The sequence below is a fragment of the Ptychodera flava genome, chromosome 2 (assembly GCF_041260155.1).
Source record: "Ptychodera flava strain L36383 chromosome 2, AS_Pfla_20210202, whole genome shotgun sequence".
NCBI classification, from domain to species: domain Eukaryota; kingdom Metazoa; phylum Hemichordata; class Enteropneusta; family Ptychoderidae; genus Ptychodera; species Ptychodera flava.
The window spans coordinates 7,868,829-7,891,682 of NC_091929.1; the positions used below are offsets into that span (position 1 = coordinate 7,868,829).

Genomic DNA, 22,854 nt, shown 5'->3' on the forward strand with positions numbered 1-22,854 from the left:
GAGCAAATGTTGCAACTTCATATATTTTATGCAGTGTTTAACGTAATTAGCGACTTGTCCTGTTTTACGCAGTTTGTCCTGTGTGCGAGAACGCGTCCACTGCGAACCACATATTCTCGCGATATCTCGGAATGTCACGCGCGGTTCGGAACATGGTCTATTGCAGGCGACAAACCATGGTCACCGCTGGCGGTGAAGTGGGTGTCTGGTTTTATAGCGCGATTGAGTGTTAGAGGGCGCTCGAGTTGCTGGTTCAAGCGGACCGGTGGTTAGAGACTTGCTTCTCATGTGTGTCACTCATGAGTGAGTGAACACAAATTGGAATGTTTGTTGGGTAAAGTAAAAGACGAAAACAACAATACGATGTCTTGAAATTATAGTTTTATTTACAATCCGTGACAGAGATATCCTTGACTTCTTGAATACGTAATCAGTCTTGCAGCTCATACACATCTGGGGAAAACATTTCTCTCGAGTGTCTTGATCAAACTAGCCACAAGGGGTACTGGGAAAATATAAATCAACGGTAAAAAAAGTAAAGCCATCGACGCCCTATCCGCTATTTAGTCATAGACCCTAGAAAAAAGAGGGGTGTAGTGTTCGGGACGATTGTCTGAAAGCGCTCGGGAGGCCATGCCTGAGACAGTTGCTTTGCCGAGACCTGTCGGTGTGATTAGCACGTGTCCAATCAGATATACCACAGGTCGATATCACTGAGGGTTGGGAACAACACTTAAAGGAAAACCGTCGTCGGAACTGCGCCTATATAAGTGTCTTGTTTACAAACAATGTATTTCGTGCACCATATCTAGATGCACCTCATCATCATAGCTGCAACATTTAAATTATACGATGTAGATTATGATAGACATATATTAACCTTCAATCACCATCGTACCTTGGATACAGTGTTAAAATTGGTCGTATGGGTTCCGTACGACCTTTGAGCGCAGTTCCGATGACTTTAAACCTTTAACCCTAAAGAACAGTATACAGAAAAGATGATGTATTCACAGAGCACAATGTAAATGTGAAGACCCATAAGAACACCGTACTGAAGACAACACGCATGAGTAAAACAGTAACAGTTGCTGTGTTAGACATTTTGCCTTATTGTGCAATTGTGGTGCTGCTCCCAAGGAAAAGCTGACCAACAAGGTAATCTGTTTTACTCCTAACACCGAATTTACTGTTCTACGAACTTTTCAAGCTAAATGATCATGGCACAAATTAATTGGCCTTAGGAGGGAAATTCACATTCAACTAGGTTTTATCTCCATTTGTAAAAAAAGGAAGCTTTATATTTTGGACCCTTCAAAAGGTTTAATCAGAGTCATTTATAACACTACTCAAAACCTAACGAAACCTTGAAATACGTTTTTGAATCAATGTTATCTACCGCAACATAATAAATATGCATGCCAGAGTCACAGGCGCTTGTAATGTTCAGTTTCTGCGTATACATCACATTGAAAACTCCAGGCGCCTGTGGTCCGAGTTAGATTAAAAGCATCCTTAGGTTTTCAGCGCCTCTTGTTGGACAAGAAGTTCTCTGTTTACTTATTAGACTGTCTTCCCTTGCACGTGATGACGCACAGTTGGCGAGAAACTGTGTCATCACCGAGGGACTTGAGTTTAACTTCGAAGACACGTAACTAGGCCATTTAAAGAAAATTCTTTGTTTGCCGTCATTTGATTTTGGAAAACCTACCAGCCAGCCAGGAAAAAAAAACAAACACAGACAAAAATACAAGTGTATTAACATAAGCTCAACTTTTATTTGGTTTCCTTTGGAAAAATAATATTTTTATTTGTAATAGTGTCAACTTTGTGTTTGTTTTCTTAAGAAAAACCTACCAGCACGCGGACGGCAAACAAAGAATTTTATTTAAAGTGCCCTAGCTATAAATCATGATACGTTAAGATACTACTACCAGTATTACACGCTTCGAATTCGAAAGACAAACCCTTACTCAAATTTTCCCAACGAAACAAAATCTTCGACAATTCTCTTACAAAATCATGAATGAAAACCAAAAGTCACAACAGCGCAAATTTTACAGGCATTTGAAATTCAAAATGGCCGTCATCACTGGCCCCATGTGTAAACTTTGTTGGGAAAATATTTTTGTTTTTCAAAAGCGATAAACTTGAAAAGTGTTGCAAAAATCTATCCCGGAGACGCAATCTATCCTCAGGTAACTATATAGTCGTCATTCAGAAGGGTTACTTCCACACACACAAAAAGGGAAATATCTCTTTGGTTTCTCTTTCGATTGCCCTTAGCCTACTGTCCAGACTATCAAATTATTATGACAAGTGAGCGTAAACGCAAGATATCGACGGCAACAACGGAAATATGTGTGTAACCGTGTGCGTGCCGTGTGTTTATGTGTCCTTGTGTGTGGGGTGGTGTGTAGGATGAGCATGTGCGTATTGCGGAGAGCTTTCTTGATCCGAACTTGTATTCTGTCAATGCATGATTGGATATAATTTTCACTGAAGGATGTGCTGGCTGCGTCGCTTGTGGTAATCTTTGACACGCGCCCGCAATTTAGTGGCCAGCTCTCTCGTAAACGGAATTTCTGGTTTGGTCATCTGCTGACACACTGTCTTATTTTCTGCCGAATGTTTTAACGTGTAACTTTGTACTTGCACTCCGCGTAGATGCCACACTCCTTCCCCGTTTTCAGTCGTTCCTTCAATGCACATATCCCAGTAAATTTGCACGCGCTCTCTGAGGGCCCACACTTCTTTTTCCATTCTCTCCTCGCCGAAGTCTCTAACCCTTTGCCAAAAAGACCGATTGAAATACTGGTATAACTGGACGTCGGCCGCGTTCCACTCTGAAATTCTACCCTCCATCCATGGTGTAAGTGTTTTCACAGAAGTCTGTTTGCGAGCATTGACGCTAAAATAGACCAGATCATCCATGTCCCAGCACATCAGATAGCGCAGAAGTATCAGCGACTGGTCAAAATATTCAGAAATTAAAACCAGGTCGAAGATGCTGTCGATTTTCTGGATGATTTCATCCGTGGTTTTATTCTTCTGTAATGGGGTGTATCCTAAATCATACATGAAGTTGTTTTTCAGGTACCGATTCATCATACTGGGCTTGTTGAATTTTTCAGGTTCGTTTAGGAAAACTCTAAGTGGATTTGGTCCGCGAATGTTTAGGTAGTTACCGAGTTTGTAGTAGTTGAACAAAGATTCAAACTGCGTCACTGGATCACGAAGGATAGTGGTGTACACCGTGTCATTGGCCATTACTTTCATAATCTCTGAAATATTAAGAGTAATCATGTTACAATATACGAAAAAAAATTAATTGTCAACAAGATGTGAAGCGGAAAATCTCAGATAGGCAGTTGGTTGAATGGCATGTGTTTCTTGTCCTGTAAATTTTTAAAACAATCTCTGTTCACTGGTTAACATTCCGTTTTTCCGGCCGCTTGCATGAACCGCAGTTCACACCTCTCTAATGATTGTGATTCGTGGAGCTACTGTGAGCTATCGCTATGACTACTACAGCTTCAGGTTTGTGAGCTCGAGATCCATGACCTCCACAGTGATGATGGACTATGATACTAGACGTATATGACATACATGACTGCAATCAGGACACATTATTCAGTTGAGTTGCGAGGGACAGTGGAGTGGTTGTGACAAGGAGATACGCCGTTTACACATGGTTTTGTTGTGGTCGGGCATTTTACTTTTAACGGTTGGGAAGGGGCGGCAGGGCGGTTTTTCATCATGATTTTCATCATAAGTATGAGGGGCCTACGCGTATTCTTTTCTCAGGGTGAAAAGTCTAGCGTACCAAGGATTCTGTTGTTTGACTACTTTTTGAGAATTGATGGGGGACAAATTCATCGTATCGAACGTAGAGGGCGTTTTGGTATTGCTGGTGGGCCCAAGGGATTTTTTTTTCTGGCAGGAAGAGGAGAGAGAAGGAAAAACGGGAGGGCGTAGTTTTCAAATCTTAGCGGCAGGATAAACTCACCGTCATTAATTTCATATTATTCAAAATGTTCTAAACTTTACGGTTTGCATATTGGGTCTGTAATATAATACGTACACCTCTTGAATTACTTATATTTTTCTTAAAATTGGTTCGTCTACTGCCCCTGGATTATGGGTTTAAGTTACAGAGCGGCGCTGTATTTCTGGTGGACTAACTAACAATCTCTTGTCAGTTTCATAAAATGCAAGGATTCAATGAATTAGCTATGACTTACCGGGTAAATTAAATCTTGTGTGATGGGTAAAGATATTGTATTCTTTCCATGGCACGGCGATTGCATTATTCCTGTTGAACTTGCTTGGGTAGTTGAGCTGGTGACCAGAAATGGGAAGAACAACGGTCAAATTGTGCTTATCTGCATAGCGTAGCAATATATTCTGTAGTGTGCTACTGCCACTCTTGTGCGTTTTCATCATTACCAGATTTTTCTTCGGCTTGCACGGTTCTGGAGACTCTGGCTCCTCTGTGACAGTTTCCAGCGTGGGCTGAGAGAGAGAGAGAGAGAGAGAGAGAGAGGAGAGAGAGAGGAGAGAGAGGAGAGAGAGAGAGAGAGAGAGAGAGAGAGAGAGAGAGGAGAGAGAGAGAGAGAGAGAGAGAGAGAGAGAGAGAGAGAGGGATTTGAACTGGCAAGTAATGATAATGATAATTTTTTTCACCCCTTTTGCTTTTGAATGTCATCCATCATTCCTTGTTCTACTCCCAAAGCATGTTGATATACACAGTCACAGTGTTCAGCTTGTCAACTCAGCCTGTAGGTATGTGAACTGCATTGTTATTTTTGAAAGTTGAATTCTGTTCCGGACTAGCATTAACATGTAAACAATAACACTGCATTTCACACATATAGACGCTGAGTTGACCAGCTAAATAGCGGGTGTTTCAACATTCTTCTAGGAGCAGAATAAGAAGTTGCAATTGACATACAAAGTAAAATTAATCTAAAACAATCATAAAAAGTTGGCGTTCACTGGCCCTTGAGGGATACAGTTGTCGGAGCTGCGCTCAAAGGTCGTATGGGACCCATACGACCAATGTACAGTGAAACCTGTCAATTGCGGACACCATTGGGAATGACTTTACTGTCCGTTGTTTGGAGGTGTCCGTAATTGTGAAACTCATTAATATTCATGAATGGACACACGTCTGTTTTCTTGCAGTTTCATGTTTACAAACACGGACACTCGTAATGCATGTACGACCAAACCTACCGCACACAGCACACAAAATACGAAGAACAAATAAAGTTACGTTTTACTTGAAAGTACATGTACGTGTACTGTAATTTATTTTACCAATAAAGACAGATAACACTCACGAAGATATACAGTACAATAAAAATGAAACATGTTTTCATTGAAAGGAAAGTTCATCGTATTGTTGACGTACTACGAAGCAGTGTTCAAGGAAAAAAAAAACTCATTGAAATTGCACAGATTTTCGGATTCTCTTGACATGATTTACACATTTAAAGATGAGTGTTCAAGTTGTTTGAAAGTTTGTTGACTACGGGGCGCTGAAAAACTTGTGGAGTGTTTGTTGTTTAGCTGCATGATGACGGTTGGCGATTGCTTTCTGTAGTTCTTCCTCGATGGTAACAAGACTGTCGATGGTATGTGGATGCTTGTCCAACGCGAATTGCTTGATGTTGCCGATCAACCTCAGAGCATCCGACGATGATTTCACTGGCTGCGGATCTTCATTTTCTTTGTCTCCTTGCGATCGTCGTCGCAGTCACTACCATCGTTTTCACCTCGTCGGTCACGGAGAAATTCCTCTTCCCAACCGTCGCCTACACCAGCATCGGTCGGGACTTCACTGTCGACATTGACAAAGTCCGAAGAACGTAGAAGTTGAGTGATACCAAGGCACGGCCAGTTGCTGTAACAAGACGGTCTAGCTCTGTGTCTTCATTCACTTCATCGGCTTCATTTGCAGCGTTGGTAGGAAACCCAGCTTTCCTGAAGCAGCTCGTAATAGTCTCTGCAGTCACTTCATTCCATGAACGACCAATCCAGTGACAGGCGTCAAGGACGTTGACGGTTCTTGCGATTTCATTTGCAGACAGCGATTCATCTTCTGCTTTTGACAAAACAGCGCGAAGAAGTCTCTTTCGGTAGGTTTTCTTCATGGCTGCAATGATACCCTGGTCGAGCGGTTGAAGTTTTGACGTTGTTTTCGGAGGGAAAAAAATCAGCTTCGTGTTTGTGAGACGGACGGCATTTGGAGGATGGGTTGGAGCGTTGTCGATAAACATCAGGACTTTGCGCTTCTGTTGCCGCATCTTCCTATCGAAATCTCGAAGCCAGTCGGTGAAAAGTTCTGTGGTCATCCATGCCTTTTTATTGTTTCGCCACAAAACTGGGAGAGAGTTCAGATTAACGTTGTTGAAGCACCTTGGTTTTGCTGCTTTCCCGATGACAATTGCTTTCAGTTTCTCAGTGCCGTTCATATTCGTACAAAGGACGGCTGTAATGCGATCTTTCGATTTCTTCCCACCCTTGCAATCTTCACCCTTCGCTGCATACGATTTGTCAGGAAGGGCGCGGTAAAAAACGCCGGTCTCGTCCATATTAAAAATGTCCCTGGGTGAATAACCTTCGATGAGATGGGGAAGTCGCGCTGTCCATGAGTCTACTGTTTCTTGGGGCACATCGGCACTTTCACCGCTCACTTTGTGAAATGATAGGTTGTTTCGCTTACTGAAGCTCTCGAGCCAACCGTTTGAAGCTTTGAACTCAGGCTTGTTCAGTTGCTCTGCATAGATGAGTGCTTGTTCTTGTATCATCGGGCCTGATAGCGGATTGACTGAGTTCTTTTCTTTTTGAACCACTCCCATACTAGTGCGTTCAACTCTTCGTATTCTGTGCGGACACAGAGTCTCTTTCGGCTGCCTTCTCGGTTGCATTCGTATTCTTGCAAAATCGTCTCTCTGTTTTGCAGAATAGTGCTGGCTTGAATTTTACCGATACTGAACTCAATAGCAATTTGTCGACAGCTGAGTTTTCTGGAGTCTGCAGCTCGGATAACTTCAACTTTACGGTCGAGGGTGAGTTCGATACGCTTACGCTTGATAGACATGTTGATGCTCGATGATTGCGATCTAGAATGTCGCCAACTTGCACTTTTGGTCGGATTTTATACGTTATTTCTCCAGATATCAAAGAGTCGCCGACATTAAAAACAATCACTTACAAGGTTGAACCTTCTTTGTCCATGCGGTTGAATTTATTATTGGTTTCAAAAGAACTTTGAATATATTAGCGCCATGAGACAAAAAAAAAGGACGACCAATGAAATCATTTGAATTTGAGTCAATCACGGCTCTGTCGGTTTATGCACAGTGAAGCCGGTCGTGTCACTCAACTTGATTGACGTTTAAAAGAAAATTTGTATCATGTTTATCATACAAAAAGACCCAAGTGCAAGTGTGGCGTAGCAAAGTCTGAGTAGCGGGAAAAAACTCCATGGAAACTGCATAAATTATGATAACGACTATCCGATTTCTGCTTACCGTACGTACCGTATCTGTTGATAGGCGCAAAAACAGACACTACACTGATCGGTACCGAGCTTAGTCGACGACACCGATCGCGATGTGGACGCTATCAAAACCAGCATTAGTATCTGATACATAACATTCAATGACGATGTAAATGAAAGAAATAAGTGAAATTTAATTCATTTTGTGTTTTATTATGATATATCCACAGTTGCGAGTGTAGTGATACGTACCGGCCGCCGCGTACTATGCCAATTATTCTATGCATAGTACGCGGCGGCCGGTATGTATCACTACACTCGCAACTGTGGATATATCCGAGTGTGGTTAGTGGCGAACCATGTCACCATACGCGATGTAGAAACGTGGACTATGCAACTTCGTGCAAATCTGTCAGTCATCGTCCCTGCTTTTCCACAGTGTAATTTACACCATGTGGTTCGACATCAGTTCAATCACCTTTGCTGTGCCTTGTCGGCAGTCAAAACAATACGAAGGTGTCATCCGCCAGCGTGTCCGTTTGCGTTAAAAACAGGCAGGACATTGTTTGTCCGTAATGGCTGTGACAAACTGGACAAACTAATCTTTGATCTTTTGATATATAGAAAAACGTGACAAGTTTCCACAACAAATAATGTCCGCAACAAATAATCTGTCCGTAATTGTCAGGTTCATAACAATAGGAAACACACGCTTTGTATCAAAGAGCTGTCCGCTGTCCACAATTCAAAGGTGTCCGCTTTTGTCAGGTTGCCGACCTATTGTTTGTAATAACAGCCGTTCGGGAATAAACACAGTGTCCGTAAATGAGAGGTGTCCGCATTTGTCAGGTGTCCGTAAGGACAGGTTTCACTGTACACTGTATCTAAGGTACGAGAGGTAATTGATGAAAGTAAAACATGTCTGTCCTACATCGTATAATTTAAATGTTGCAGCTATGATGATGAGGTTCATATAGATATCATACACAAAATACATAGTTTGTAAACAAGAAACTCGCACAGGCGTAGTTCCAACGGCTGTTTCCCTTTAAGGTTCCTGGTAAATTCCCCCTCGCTCATTTATCACCTCTTATTCCATAAAGAATTCCAGCCAATCATCCTTTGACTGGCTCAGTTGGATAATTCATCAAATGAAATATATATTCTTCGCTTTTGAAGCTACATCGGTGATACAGGCAAATCTTACAATATATGAGGCTACTTAATTTTGAATGAAGACAAATTATACCATAAACAATCAGGCATGTCACCCTGGGGTTCTAAAGCATGTAGCCATGGTGTAACCGAAAGAAGACAACACGATGTGATGCAAGATCATTAACGTCTTGTCGTGGTTAGTCTTACCTATATCCACGTGAAGGCCGGGCATATTCAAAATTTCGTGTGACGTCATATGTCTTACAGCGTTAACAAAACGTTGCCATTTGTTAGGGAGCCGTCATTATTTACGGCCTGGCACATCGAAAAAATTAAGAAATTCATATTTGCAATGGTGCAATCTGAGAAGTGTTTCAATTTATTTCGCACGAAAAATTGAGTAACCCCCTTCTTCCTTTCCGTATCTTGAGTAACCCCCCTGAAGTGTTCAATTTTTTGAGTGGACCCCTCATATTCCTCCAACCCCCAGGCCGTAAATAATGACGGTTCCCTCACGTGTTCACAATTATTCTAAAAAGCATGAATGAATAGAGTGAAGGAGTCAAAATTCATGACGTCAGTTTGAGTCTAACCTTTCATGAAACTTACAAGTAGTTCGAGTATGCCGTGAATGGTGTTTGATCGAGCACGGAGCACACACACTATAGGGTTACGTCAGTTTACAATACAGAATACACAACCTGACACCGCCGGGGGCAACAAAATGAAGTATTGACTCGATGCAAACAGAGTATTTAAAACCCTATCAACGTAAATATTTCCGACAAAAATATCGTACGTGGTATTGTTTTGCCACAATGATTAGATGTCAACGAAAGAATTTTCGTGACATTAGTTCCACGTCATGTAAATTGTTTTGCACTTACAAGACTTATTGGATTTATTTATCGTGAGAACAATGCCGTATATTTATCGAATTACACTCTCAGGCAAATACATACAGCTGTGATAAAACCTGACAACCATACCACACTGTGTGGACACGTAATTTTATCTTAGGGCGATTTTCTATTTTGGTGATTGTCAAGCTGTATTTCTAGTCATCTTCTCTTTACAAACATGGGAGCAACCACCGCATGCTACACTCCCCCTGACTCAGTAAGCAAAGTCACTTTCACACGCACAGGAGTTGAACAGCGTGAGAGACACGTTTACAAGACATTTGTGCCGGCTCTCTTCGTTTTATCCGATATCTAAATAAAGAGCACTAAGATTAAGCTTTATCCTGGCTACTTTTGTTTCGGTAGCAATCGTTGAAATGCCATCCACAATGAACAGCTTTTTTCATTGCAGATGTGTTTCTACTATCCTCTTTACGGAAAGTCTCGGCTCTATTAAATAGCTGTACTCGACAATACAATATCCCATTCTACTGCACTGCAGTACCCTTTCACATTAGAGGCATTGCTTATGACAGCGTAATGGTGGGTTTCTTACATGGAGGTTTTCTACATCATCCGAATGGGGGCGTACCTGAAGAATCGATTAGGTTATCTTTGGGACCTCCAAAGCTTCTAGTGTGAATCAACTTAGCCCCGTCCGACGATGTGAAAATTCATTCAGTGTAGACCTGCTGTTCTTCATTCTCGCCTTAAGGTAGAATGTACCTCGGGGACAGACATTCGGACTCCCAAACTTTTTCAATTCTTTTCTGATATATCACTTGTAGGGGTTCATTTTAAAGCTCTTGTAGTATGAAAACCTTTCCACCGGCTTAGTTTTTCGAAGTTCGAAAATTTTGTTTCTCTCCATAGAGTTAACACAGGGATGGCGGCCATTTTGAATTTCAAATATCTTGAGTTATTTGTTTCTCTAGTGCCAAAATTTGCACGGTGACCCCCGATTTTTATTCTTGATTTTGAAAGTAAATGGTTGAAAGATTCCTTGAGGAAAGTTTGAGCAAAAGTTTATGTCCTTTACTTTCGAGGCGCGAACTACCTTAATGCATATCATTACCTTAATGCATATCATTATGTGACCTGACCTCCTTGTCCAAATTTACCCCTATCGTATCGAACTGCTAACATCACACTTCTTCACAAGAAAGTACAAAAACTAAATACACGTAAGCTTATCTATGAATATGGATTCCAGATTATGCTTTTCTATTTATAGAAATTATTTCCACTATAGAAGGAACACGATTGGAACTACTATTGGGATAATTGGATCTTCATAATTTTCAAATTTCTCAAAAGTGTTAGGTGCCGTATAGCTGAATGTTGCAGTATTACAAATTACTCATAAAAAACAAGTGTGTAACTTAAAAAGAAAAGCAAATGAGATTGCATTTGCAGGTTAAAACGACCCTACTTCATCATCCAATTATCCCAAATTCGTTCCAATCGTGTTAAGGGTCCTTCTGTAAGGTAGGGCAATGTCTTTAATGTCGACGGAAAGGAACGGAAAATTTGAAAGTGAATAAATAATTCATTTCGAAATGGAACCGATAAAACTTTGAGAGGTTTCAATTTTGAAAGGCAGACCTGTCATGTCAAACGTCCTGTGTTCTGATACTTACCTGTTCTGTGATATCTGTGATCCACATTAGGACAGATTCCCGTAGTGAGGTACCCCTGTACAAGAAAATAAAAATTACAAAGTTTGTTTATCGTAATGTATTCACCCTTTTCCTCTGGGGTGCATTTATGTAACTTGCTATTAGCTGAGAAATACGATGGTATCAACCGGGACTCGAACCCACAACACACGGCACCCAATCACCTAGCGCAGAGGACAACAGACAAACCGCTCGACTAAATCCCCAATCTCAAAAAGATTGGTTCAATAACCGAGCTAAGGATATTACAATTCTGACTGGGCAGTGAGAATTGACAAGTTACTCATTACACGTACATAATATAAACATGATTTTCACTCATTTAAATATTTAATTCATTTGATATACAGTAGACATGTGACAGATACCTCTTATGTTGAGTGATTCATGACTGGTGAACTAACACACATTTTAAACTGTCTTTGTAACTTGCCATAGTTAATGGTTTACTGGGTGAATGGAAACGGGTGACAGGTATATATAGCTCAGTTACACTGTATTTCTCGATACCACTCACTTTTTACCTGGATAATCGCAAATTGCTTACATTCTTTTTCTGGTCTACCACTTGGGCCAAAGAAAAAAAAACTTGTGCTGTTCCGATAACCCGACATACCCTATTTTTTGCCTGATGACCCTAAACTTTTTAGAGCTAAGTAAATAGGGAAGTAAAAAAAAGGAAAAAACCCGTAAATTCACGTGTTCGTTACCTGGCATTTGATTGTTGCTTGAACGAGGACGTCTTTTATGTTTTTATTCCTGTATATGTATACGTTTTTCTGGAAATGTTGTGGCCAGCGTTTGATCGCCCTGAACCCCTGAAAAGTTGCATATTTAAAAATAAAAATATTTTGGAAAAAAAATCCCGGCCGACCTACCTACACTATTTTGAAAACCATGTTATCGGAACAGCACAATTTATTTCTTTTTTGGCCTTATGGGGACTCATTTTAAAGTTCATGGAAAAATTTGCACTTTCCTAGTTCGCTGAAAATCAAAAATTTTATTTTTCCCGATAGAGTAAACACAAAGATGGCGGCCATTTCGAATTTCAAATAAAGGAACATTTCTGGTAATTTTCTTCTCTTCCAAACTTTGCGCCGTAACCCCTGATTCTTATCCTTGGCTTGGCAAGACAACAGTTGAAAGTTTTATTGAGGAAAGTTTGAGTAAAACACTAAGTGTTTAAATTTATAGGTGCGAACTAACTTAATGATACGCAAAGTGTCCCAAAATTTGTTTTCTGTTGACTAACTTTGAGTATCTTCACAGATAACAATCAGAGAAACTCGGCACACACACACTCGCTCTATCTCTATCTCGTGCACTCGCTCAGAATGAGTCGTGGCATGTGAATGAATTATTTAATTTACAAGGTTCCATGGTTCTAACAAGTCTGCATATGCCTTATCAAAGAACGTTCACGATGAACTGATGACCGTTATGTCGTTATTTTCCGTCAGCAAATAAACAAAGTAGGCAACAGAGCGACAGCCTGTTGATTTAGGGATTTGTTCGGTGTGCACAGCGTGAATGTAATATCGATGACATTTCAGATAAGAACAGTTACCTCGCGTGAACTTTGTCCAATTATTTGTGGCGTAACCAGACTGGCCCACAGTCGCCTGGCTTTTATCGGTAGCTGAGGCGTTCACCTTACGATCTACAAACAGCCTATCATTAGGACTGATCTTTAGGCCTTCAATTTATTATGTTTTGACTTATATGCCCAGAGACTTGGAGAAATTCAGTGCGTAACCACAGTCGCCTGTTTACAAAAAAAATTCGTACAATAGACGTGTGTATTTTCTCAGGAGTGGAATTTCAGAAAACAGGCGACTGTGGGCGTAACATAACCAAGAATGCCTACAACTGAACAATTTTGCTCAAGAGACTGATGCAGTTCTAATTCTGATTCTGTTAATGATTACACAATATTAATGTTGTCATTAATGACAGAAATGCTATTTGAATCACGAAGAACTGTGTCCGAGTTCTACTTGAAGAATGAATGTTGACGCCTTCACTTTAACTTCCTCGTGGCAGCGATAGGGTAGAGACTGAGCCTGTATCACCGTCACACAAAAATCGTTGGTGTTTTTTGTAAGGTCCATTTCTGAATGTTTATATAAGTAGCTATTCGTACAATATTCTTATCCTCTTGGGACATGTCACGGCACTGCTGATAAGTGTATCGGAAAGCACATTTATTTTGCAGAGTGTCAGTCACCTGACGAGATGTCGATAAATTCCTCAATCGCCTATTAGCCATTTTTGTGACCTGAAACCGACCTTACGGCCTGCTTGCTTTGTTGACATCGCTGGACTTTGTATAAATCAAATAAATTTATGTGCAGTTAATCCTGTAATTGTATTGTGTTTTACATTCTGTAATATCCTATACTGCATATAACACAAATTACTTCAAGTTCAAAGTAAAATATCTGTTACTTAAGTTTCATGCATCCTGAAATCTTCAGACAGAAGAAGTGAAAGGAATCTTAGTTCAACACTCTCATATATATGATCGTTCTATTTGTGGATGGTGTTAAAATTTGATAAATAATATTTGTTTTGGTGGCGGCATTTAGAAACCAACTCATATATATTACAGACCTCCATGATTATGACTATAACGAATGTTTTCGAATTAAAATGAATTACAACGGTTGAAATGATGGAAATTGAATTCAATGCTACACAATTCATTTTGTTTACACGTTGACTGTTTATAGCCATATTGTTTCGCGATACGTTGCTGAGTTTTATTGGACGTTACAGTAACACCATTCCCATCGGGAAGTTGTTCAGCAAAGCTGATATTTGGACTAGCTTTAAAATCGAGCATGCAATCACTGTCGAAAGCAAATGGGCCTGCTTTTCGTGTGCTTCATTGGTTTTAAAAATAGCCGAGGGGGCACGTCCGTAATACGGCCCATTACGAGCACGTTGAGGTATATATTTGGTTGCCGTTTTCGAAACAGTCCCCCACGTCAGGTCCAGGCTGACCAGAGAAACTAAATAAGCTTTGCCTTATCTTTGCTTCAGTCTGCGCTGCTTTTCGACACTCTGCAACACAATTTCCTGTCACGGTTTCGATTCATTTACAGAAAGTTTCCGAAAGCGTATGACAGCGTAACTTTTTCGATCATTTGGTAGAGTATGAAATACAGTCCACGGAGGGAAGTATGCACGCCAACCTCCATGTCTCTCATGGTAACCACTACACCGCATATGAATGATCCGGTCTGTCGTTGGATTTGAACTCAATCATTACGTAAGGATATACCAACCTGTTTCTATCCATGTGACTCAACGCTGTAAACGACCTGTACACGAAAAATAATCCCAGGAATATGGTACCAGTCACCATTATCTTCAGAATCTGTCCCTTCTTCATGACTTGTCCCTGGTTAGCGGCTGTTTTATGTGCAAAGGTAGACGAAAGTCAAAGTCTCCCGACTAATCACTTCTAAGCAGCATGTGCCGTTCAACGTCAACGTACGTCTTCTGTCAAAACACTGACAAGCAAGTGACGTGTCCATTGAGTCAGCAAACATCACCGACTGTGGTGGCCAGCACCGCCGGGCCGCATTGACCGTTGGAACCGCAGGTAAACATTACTTATGTACATGCAAATTATCAATATGATCGGCGAAAAAATGTCACAGCGATAGGGAAGCCGCTTCTCTTTCGGAGAGGAGGTTGCGCTATCATAACACCATACCATGTACAAACGGACGATGAAGACAAAGCGTCAGGCGAACACTATAACACTCTGGAGTCGGGCTTGATCCAATTTTCTTTGCAGGTCGGCGTGATCTCTCCGACCATGCACAAACAGCCAATGCAATCGTTGATGGAAAAGGACTGCCGCGGCGACGGCAGAAAGCGCACGGAGATCGTCTTTGGGGACGACCGAAGCAAAATTAAACCACCACTCACAAAATGCAAAAGCCGTTTGTCGCATACACAATTAACTCTTGCCCAGAATGGTCCAATCTCAAGGATGTTACGTAATCTATGGCCGGCTCGAGGGATTAACCGTAGTCCTTACTACCTAGACAACCAAATATTGCCTGACGGGATGGTCACCTGTAGAATGACGTCATACTGGTTGGAACTACTGATTTCTGGAAATGGTTGAGGGACCGTATCCAATGGGATAACTACTCACCCACACCAACCCACTCATTCGTTTGTTATGGAACCGTTGACGTACAGCCTCAGACATTGATTTTTTCCGAGGAATTCAACAGTAAACATTTATGTACACACGTGTTTGCTCCGAGCTGACTTGCAGACTTTTCCAAAGCACTAAGGTAACTTACCCCCATGTGCAAAGCAAGGTCATGACGTGAATATGTTCAAACCTGACGGAAATTGAATCACAGGGGACAGTCCCTTGGGGTGGATGAGGGGAGGGGGGTTATACGAAAAGAAAATTGATTATTTTGTGGTGTATTATTACACAACATTTCAGCTTGGAAGTGTTATTCCGATACTCAAAGTTTCCGTGCATTGTCATTGTGTTGTCTGTATGACTGGATAGAGATGGTGTTCAGCGTTGCTCATTTGTTTGTCAGGTTTTCATAATAACTGTAATCACATGGTTTATCATTAGTTTAAGGTAGTATGCACCTCGAAAGTGAAAGACTTAAACTTTTGCTTAAACTTTCCTGAATAAAACTTTCAAGCACTCTCTTACCAAATTAACAATAAAAACCAGCGGTCACCGTGCAAAGTTTGGAACTAGCGAAACAAAATACCCAACATTTTGCGATATTTTAAATTCAAAATGGCCGCCATTCCTGTGTTAACTCTATGGGGGAAAAATAAAATTTTGGATTTTCGAAAAACTAAGCCGGTAAAAGTTTTTCTTACACAAAGAGCTTTAAAATGAGTCCCCACAAGTGGTAGAGCAGAAAACAATTGTATAAGTTTGAGAGTCCCACTCTCTGTCCCTGAGGCGCGTTCTACCTTAACGAAAGGTGAAAACGGACTACAAGTTGCTTTCTGTAGGCGACAATTTTTCCCGAACTGGTCCACTCGGACTACTATGATAAACGATATAAGTATACAATATTGTGACAAGTTCGTTAATTCATTCCTATGGATTTCATTGTACTGACTCATACATGCAGAACTCATTTATCAATGGCGATGCTGTATTGTATCCTCAAATCATTATTACATTTGGTGGAACTTCGCCCTGAAAGAAATCACTCAGACTGTCAAGGATGAAAACTGGAAGGTGGTGTTACAGAATTTTTTATAGTTGTGAAATCATGGCGAGGGAAAGGCATTGCTTAAAACCTCTAACATCTCAGGCTAATACCAGATTAATGAAATTAAATGAAAATCTGAAATCGACAGCGAATAAAAACTCTCAAAATAAATTGCACAAAGGAATTTAAAATTCTACAAGCTGTGACTTTAATACGTGGTAATTGTATGAAAGGGAGATAGGACTATGATCTTTTGGTGTTTTTCTGGTTTTCTTACAAAGAAGGTATATTTAAGAAGAGCACTTGAGTTTCATCAAGTACACTATCTCTGCAAGAGGTTGCAAGTATAAATCAAATCAGGATTAAAGCTTATCTTTATGTGGCTGTAGAAGAACCGCCAAACGATGCAAGGACGATGCAACTAGATCAGAGGACAAGCATAATCGATCAATTTTCAAACACACTATTAAGAAATCAATGTTGCAGTGAAGAAAGTTTATTCATTCCTTTCAAATTACTGTGCATTGTTGTTTGTTCAGGTGAACAATAGCGATGTCTCTGCAGTGAAAATTCTTTCAAGCATGCCTGGGTGCGTAATCGGCGAGTTTGCTTTCATTCATAAGAAGTCGGCCATTTCAATCCCTCATTGTTGCACGTATACAGCACAGGGGTGGAGAACTGCCATGAGCTTCCAATAAAACAATTCAGTTTTATTGCATGGCCAACACCAATTATATCGGTGACTAGTCTAGAAGCTTAATAACATTAAGCGGCACATTTGCGCAGATGCTCCACACACCGCAGTTTCATACCGGAAGTATCCAATACAGTTGATAACATTGTCCCTATTACAGTGCAGGGTTCTCATGTCTCTGGCATACACTGACCGACACAAAGTAGGCCAAGTATTATCGGATTATAAAAAAATATTACCACTATCGAGCCTACGTGTTACTTTTATTGTGATACGCCGTCCGCTTCAGCTACAATTATGACAAGAAAAAAACAACAACTCAGTTTATTTATTATTATTGCTGGGATGTAAAAGATTCAAATAAGTTCACTATCTCGACTTGCTACTCTTTTCACCTGTCCGTCTCTCACGGTCACAGTCCGACTGTCTTCAAATTTTAGAATATAGGAGGGCTTTTACAGTGTTACTGTCAATCACTTCTCACACCATAGGGCCCTCAGAGCGCCCACCATGGTCACGAAAACCAGGCACATCGAACAGTTAGCATCAACAGTCTTCGTTCACTGTCATAGTAAAAACAGGAAAAACATGAAAACTATCAATATCGGTCTGTGTATGTGTATTATGACATTGCTGCCCATGAAAGCACTCCTGCTAGTACCTCTATGCTGAACATAATCGGTGCACATAAAAAACAAACAAACAAAAGACACGGAAGCGACATACCATAGACCCTCCAAAAAACGAGGGTCTATGGACATACAGATTAGCTCGTTCCTACATTCTCCCACGACTACGGAATTCAAAACAAATCGGCGATACTGAATATCTTCGTACCTTAATATCGTCACATGATGATACTGAAATTTATCTGTGATTTATTTGTAATCCATCTATCAACCAATCAACGTATCTCTAAGTACAGTTCCTTCTGTACAGTGGCTGGCCTCTCCGAGTCCAGAGTGGTGTCCGGCTACCATAGCAATCTACGACCAAGCTTATCAAGACTGATAATGTAAACGAATTACCATGACTTCCCAGATCAATTTATATTTAACACGTTCCGCCTAGATCCACATTACAAAGGTCAAAATAGATTAGAAAAGTAGTACTTTGTGTGACTGTACGTTGAAATGTCAGTACCGACCACGTCAATGCAGAATCGAAAGTTAAATTGTTTTACAGGTAAACTTGAATGGTGACGTCACGATGTTTTAGGAAGATATGAACATCGATCCATACGACTGGTCTGTTGCTATGCACAACCCTTATTTATAAACACTGCCTCTTCCCATAAATTGGTGATAAATGTCGAGCAAATGTAAAACACTTAGCATTTGATGCAGGTTCATAGTTCACCACCTATGTAGCTTTCCAATTAATCATTGCAAGACTTTGATATGAAAGCGTCCCTTTGTTTATATGAAGCCGTTGTAGAGTCGGCCGTGGGGCACAGTAAGTGAGGCTACCCACAATTCCCCTTGATTTGTTCACTCAGACATTTTTTGCTAAAGGCTTTTTCAATTTTATCAGTTTCTTAAAAAATTTTAACTTACAATTTAAGTTCAGGATTATTGTTAAGACTATGTTCCAAAATTATTGATTATGTTTAAAATTCAGGAGTAAATTGAATGAGAAGTCGATGTTTGGAGGTGCTAAAAATTGCACACTTGTCAAGATAAAGTTATCAGCAACTAAGATGGTCTCATCATACCACCTGTCAGACATGCAAATTTCCTTTGTTACGAACATTAAAAAAATCAATACCCTTTCTTTTGCCAACACAGATGCAACTTATTCCCTTAGTTTCCTTGAAAATATTGTGTATGGCTGTCAAAAATCTATGTCGACAAAATTACAAAATTGCTATCTCCTCCGCGGAAAAGGGGTTGATCTTTTCATTATTCACAGTGAGAAATCAGAAAATTATGATGATCAGAACTATGTTGCCAGAATTTTGAAATATGGACCGAGTTGTTCTGTGTACAGAAGAAATTTGCTTCAGTTCAGTGAGTGATCTCCGTGTGTACAGATCATGGAGGATTGTGGGTAGCCTCACTTACTGTGTGGGGGCCACCTGTTTCAGAACAGCTACCATATAAAATTGTGAATAGACATCAAACAGCTGCAGACCGGAGGACCCCCTCTGCCTTTAACGCACACTTTTCTATCTATGTACTTTAACTAACATAAATACAAGTAATTTATACTCAGATACAGTAAAGCAGTGACATCGCGCGGTATGGTGCGGGTATCTTTAGAGCTGGATTCCACCAAAATAATTGTGTTGTATGGGGGTCATGAAACAAAATTAATGTATTGAGGGTGGTCAATTTTACATTTATATGCAGTTTACATCACAACGACACTCTCTCTGATGAAGGTAATCTTTGTTAAACCGAAGATGAAATGCGAAAAATACTGCGCGACAAGTTTTTTGCTCACGTGTGAACACGTGAGCATATGTCGCAGCGATGTCTGTCTGTCTGTCTGTCTTCTGTCTGTGTCTGTTGTCTGTCTGTCTGTCTGTCTGCTGTCTGTCTGTCTGTCTGTTGGTCCATTTCTCAAAAACGGCTGAACGCATTTCAGTCAAATTTGGTAGACATCTTCAGAATTCAAATGGCTAGAACTGAAAAGGTTTTGGTGGGCGTGGCTTGGATATTAATGAAGTTATGAAAGTTTTAATTTTTCTGTTACGCCGCGTATGACAAGTGAAAACAATCGACTGTTTGAGGGCGCTGTGAAATGTGCTTGTCCAGGTTGGCTACAGCTGGATAGCACTGGTTTCAACCACGGTCCCTCCGTGTTTCAACCTCGTATTGAACATTAAAAATATGATATTTTATTACTCATTCAACTCACTATTCAAGATAAAATATCGTTTAGCAAATTAGCTTTATCCTTGGTAATTGATTGTTTCCCTCGCTGTTCGATCGCCAGAAATGAGTACATACGTTCTCTACCTAGCCTCATGGCATGGAAGTGCTGATGAATAATAACTTTGGGTCAAAGGTATTGAAGTGTCCAATCAGGTTCGTGCACACAGTCCAAGGCCATGACCTACTTCATGTACTTCTGCACTGTTTTGAATTTGCTTCGCCAAGAAACGTGTTCGTCACTGTCCATAGAAGTATGTTTGCTCTCCTTTGAGGTTGTTTGTGAAACAAATTCCGGGATAGGCCTTGGAATGCATACGATCGGCATCGCGGCAGTGCATGTAGCTAGCCCTACGAGTATGACGAGAGTGTCCGGCTTTGGCTACGCCGCCTCCCACCTCTGGTAGGCGGCGTAGCCAAAGCCGGACACTGTCGCCATACTCGTAGGGCTATGCATGTAGCGTACCATGCTTGTGTAACTGCCGAGCTCAACGTGCATTCGCGGTTGATACTCGTGTACAATCATGATGTGTTCAATTCTGATGAAGATTCATAAGTCTTACTTTGGCAGTCTTTTTCCGTACGATAATCCCGACAATACGTGTTACTGTTAGACGAGGTGGCCATTTTATGATAAGTTTCAATACTGCACAGCTACATAGCGTCACTATCGTGTGATCGAGGTACAGCGTTGTTGAACGGGATACAGAAACTCTGCAGAGGGAGAAACGATCGTTGACATGAAATTCAGCACGTAGTCCGCAGATAGCGGATCGAGAAAATAAACGTGTCCCAGTAAATAACGGAATATTTATGTACATTAACTCGATATTAATCAAATTTCCAGCTCATCGCAAAAAAATGTATTGCAAAGATTAATTTGTCACTGACAAATACTGCACTGTATGGAAAAAACAACTTCAAGTGGTATTACCCGAGACAAACACTTGTGTTGTCAATTTGATTTCATTTCATAAACTTCATACTTCATCGAGTATCGTGTATTTCAGCCTTTGTGAAGCCATTTTATTGATATTTTCAATTTTTGTCTTGGCTTTGTTGTGGAACATGTTGAATCGTCTCCGTGGACATGTAGGCAAAAGTGTGACGGGGTCGAAGTGACTTGGGTACCTGGGGCCGACCAAAACCAGTGTGAATTACTGGGGTCAAAGCGGACAGCGGCCGGGATGACGTGTTCCCCAAGCGAGCTACCTTCAGAAGTCTGTTTCATCGCAAAAAACGTCAACTTTTAAAACCCGTCATTTATTTACTGATGTTATTCTCAGCATCACAAACATATACGCCTCTGCTATGTATATTTGAGCGCCCCGTAAATGGGATCCTCGTTTTTTTGCGAACCCGGAAGTGTGTCTTGCTCAATGCATTTCCTACCCACAGCGAGGGAAACTGCCCGCGTTCCCATGCTCCCATGCACCCTTTTTCAATGCCAGTGCAACGCCATCTGTGCAAAATTTGTGGTGGTATGCTCCCGTGTGATGGAAAACCTCTCTTATTCTAACAATGACGAAGTTGACTTTGGACTTCGATTTCGTAAATGTGATGTCCATGCAGTGAGTTTGGGTTGGCGCGCTTATAATGCAATCTTCGCCCGCCTGCGGTCCGATATCCCGCATTTATTAGCGATATTTATCTGTTTTGACTTGACCAAAGTTGGCAAAACTTGCTATGTACATTAAAGATACTATGATACAAGATTATTGAAGTCATTTGACATTTTTTTCAGCCAATTCCCAATATGCATATTTAATGAACCTTCCAAATAAGGGATATATACTGGCATTTACTTGATAAAATTTGGCGAAACATGCTGTGTACATTGATCATTATACCAGGTTATAACAGTATTGAAAGTCATTTTGCATTTTCATGTCAGCTAATTCATAATTTGCATAAATAGCTAACAAGCTTTCACGGTTTGGCATATAGAGCTTGAAGGACTTGACCAAAGGTAATTACACATGCTATATTGTGATACAATGACAGTACTCAAAGAAATTAGTTATTTTTATTTCAGCTAATTACATATTTGAATACTTAATGACCTTTAGAATTGATCTGTGGTGAAATTCATTGTGTTGATCATAACACTTTAAATGTAGCAAAGCATGTAGCAAAGGTTCAAACTTGCACATAAATGCAATATATAATGAAACACGTGAGCATTTTCAGTTCATATCTGGTAATATAGCAGGGGCTCGAAATTAACTTTTTTCCCTGATAGACCACTTGGACTACCACTTTCTGAAGTTTGTAGCCCAGTGACAATGGCTGGTAGCCCATGCATATTTTTAGTTCAGGGATATCTTTTTCGTTACCCAGACGATAGACAGTCGCTGCCCAGACAAGAAAAGGCTATTTTTCTAGAGTCTGCACATAAAGTGAATTTTCTAGTCATTTGATGTGAATATTGCACACCTTTACTACCCAAGGAAACAGGTGTAATGGACGACAGTGATACTCGAAAGTTTGGTGACCTATTGACAACCCTTTACTCTCATAGTTGTATGCAAATTTTGATAGTCATGACAACGACACGACCTTCTCAGCACTGAGACATACTGTAGTAGGGCTAAAAGTAGACCATGGGCCTTTCTGTAGGGAGGAGGCATAATTTCCGTGTAATTGTGATTGATACATCATGGTGAAAATGCAAAGAAAATGCGTTTTCATTGGCCATCATTTCCTGTGCCTGTCATTCAAGTACTTCAGTTCAGATATTGAAACGTTGTTGCGAAGTTCCACCGCACAACCGGTCGTCTTAGTAATTTGTATAACAAAGTCATAGC

The 22,854-nt window shown here is 40.6% G+C and overlaps 2 protein-coding genes across 2 annotated transcripts; both read right to left on the reverse strand.

Annotated features, from left to right (window-relative positions):
• Positions 1-1,750: 1,750 nt before the first annotated feature.
• On the reverse strand, positions 1,751-14,883 carry LOC139152638 (galactose-3-O-sulfotransferase 2-like). Its single transcript, XM_070725894.1, has 4 exons — positions 14,543-14,883; positions 11,211-11,265; positions 4,245-4,515; positions 1,751-3,284 (listed from the first exon to the last, which is right to left on the reverse strand). Exons 1-4 carry the CDS (start codon positions 14,647-14,649, stop codon positions 2,497-2,499), a joined length of 1,221 nt encoding a protein of 406 aa, XP_070581995.1. The 5' UTR covers positions 14,650-14,883; the 3' UTR covers positions 1,751-2,496.
• On the reverse strand, positions 5,284-7,280 carry LOC139152631 (tigger transposable element-derived protein 4-like). Its single transcript, XM_070725882.1, has one exon. The coding sequence runs from the start codon at positions 6,933-6,935 to the stop codon at positions 5,820-5,822; it is 1,116 nt and encodes a 371-aa protein (XP_070581983.1). The 5' UTR covers positions 6,936-7,280; the 3' UTR covers positions 5,284-5,819.
• Positions 14,884-22,854: the final 7,971 nt, after the last annotated feature.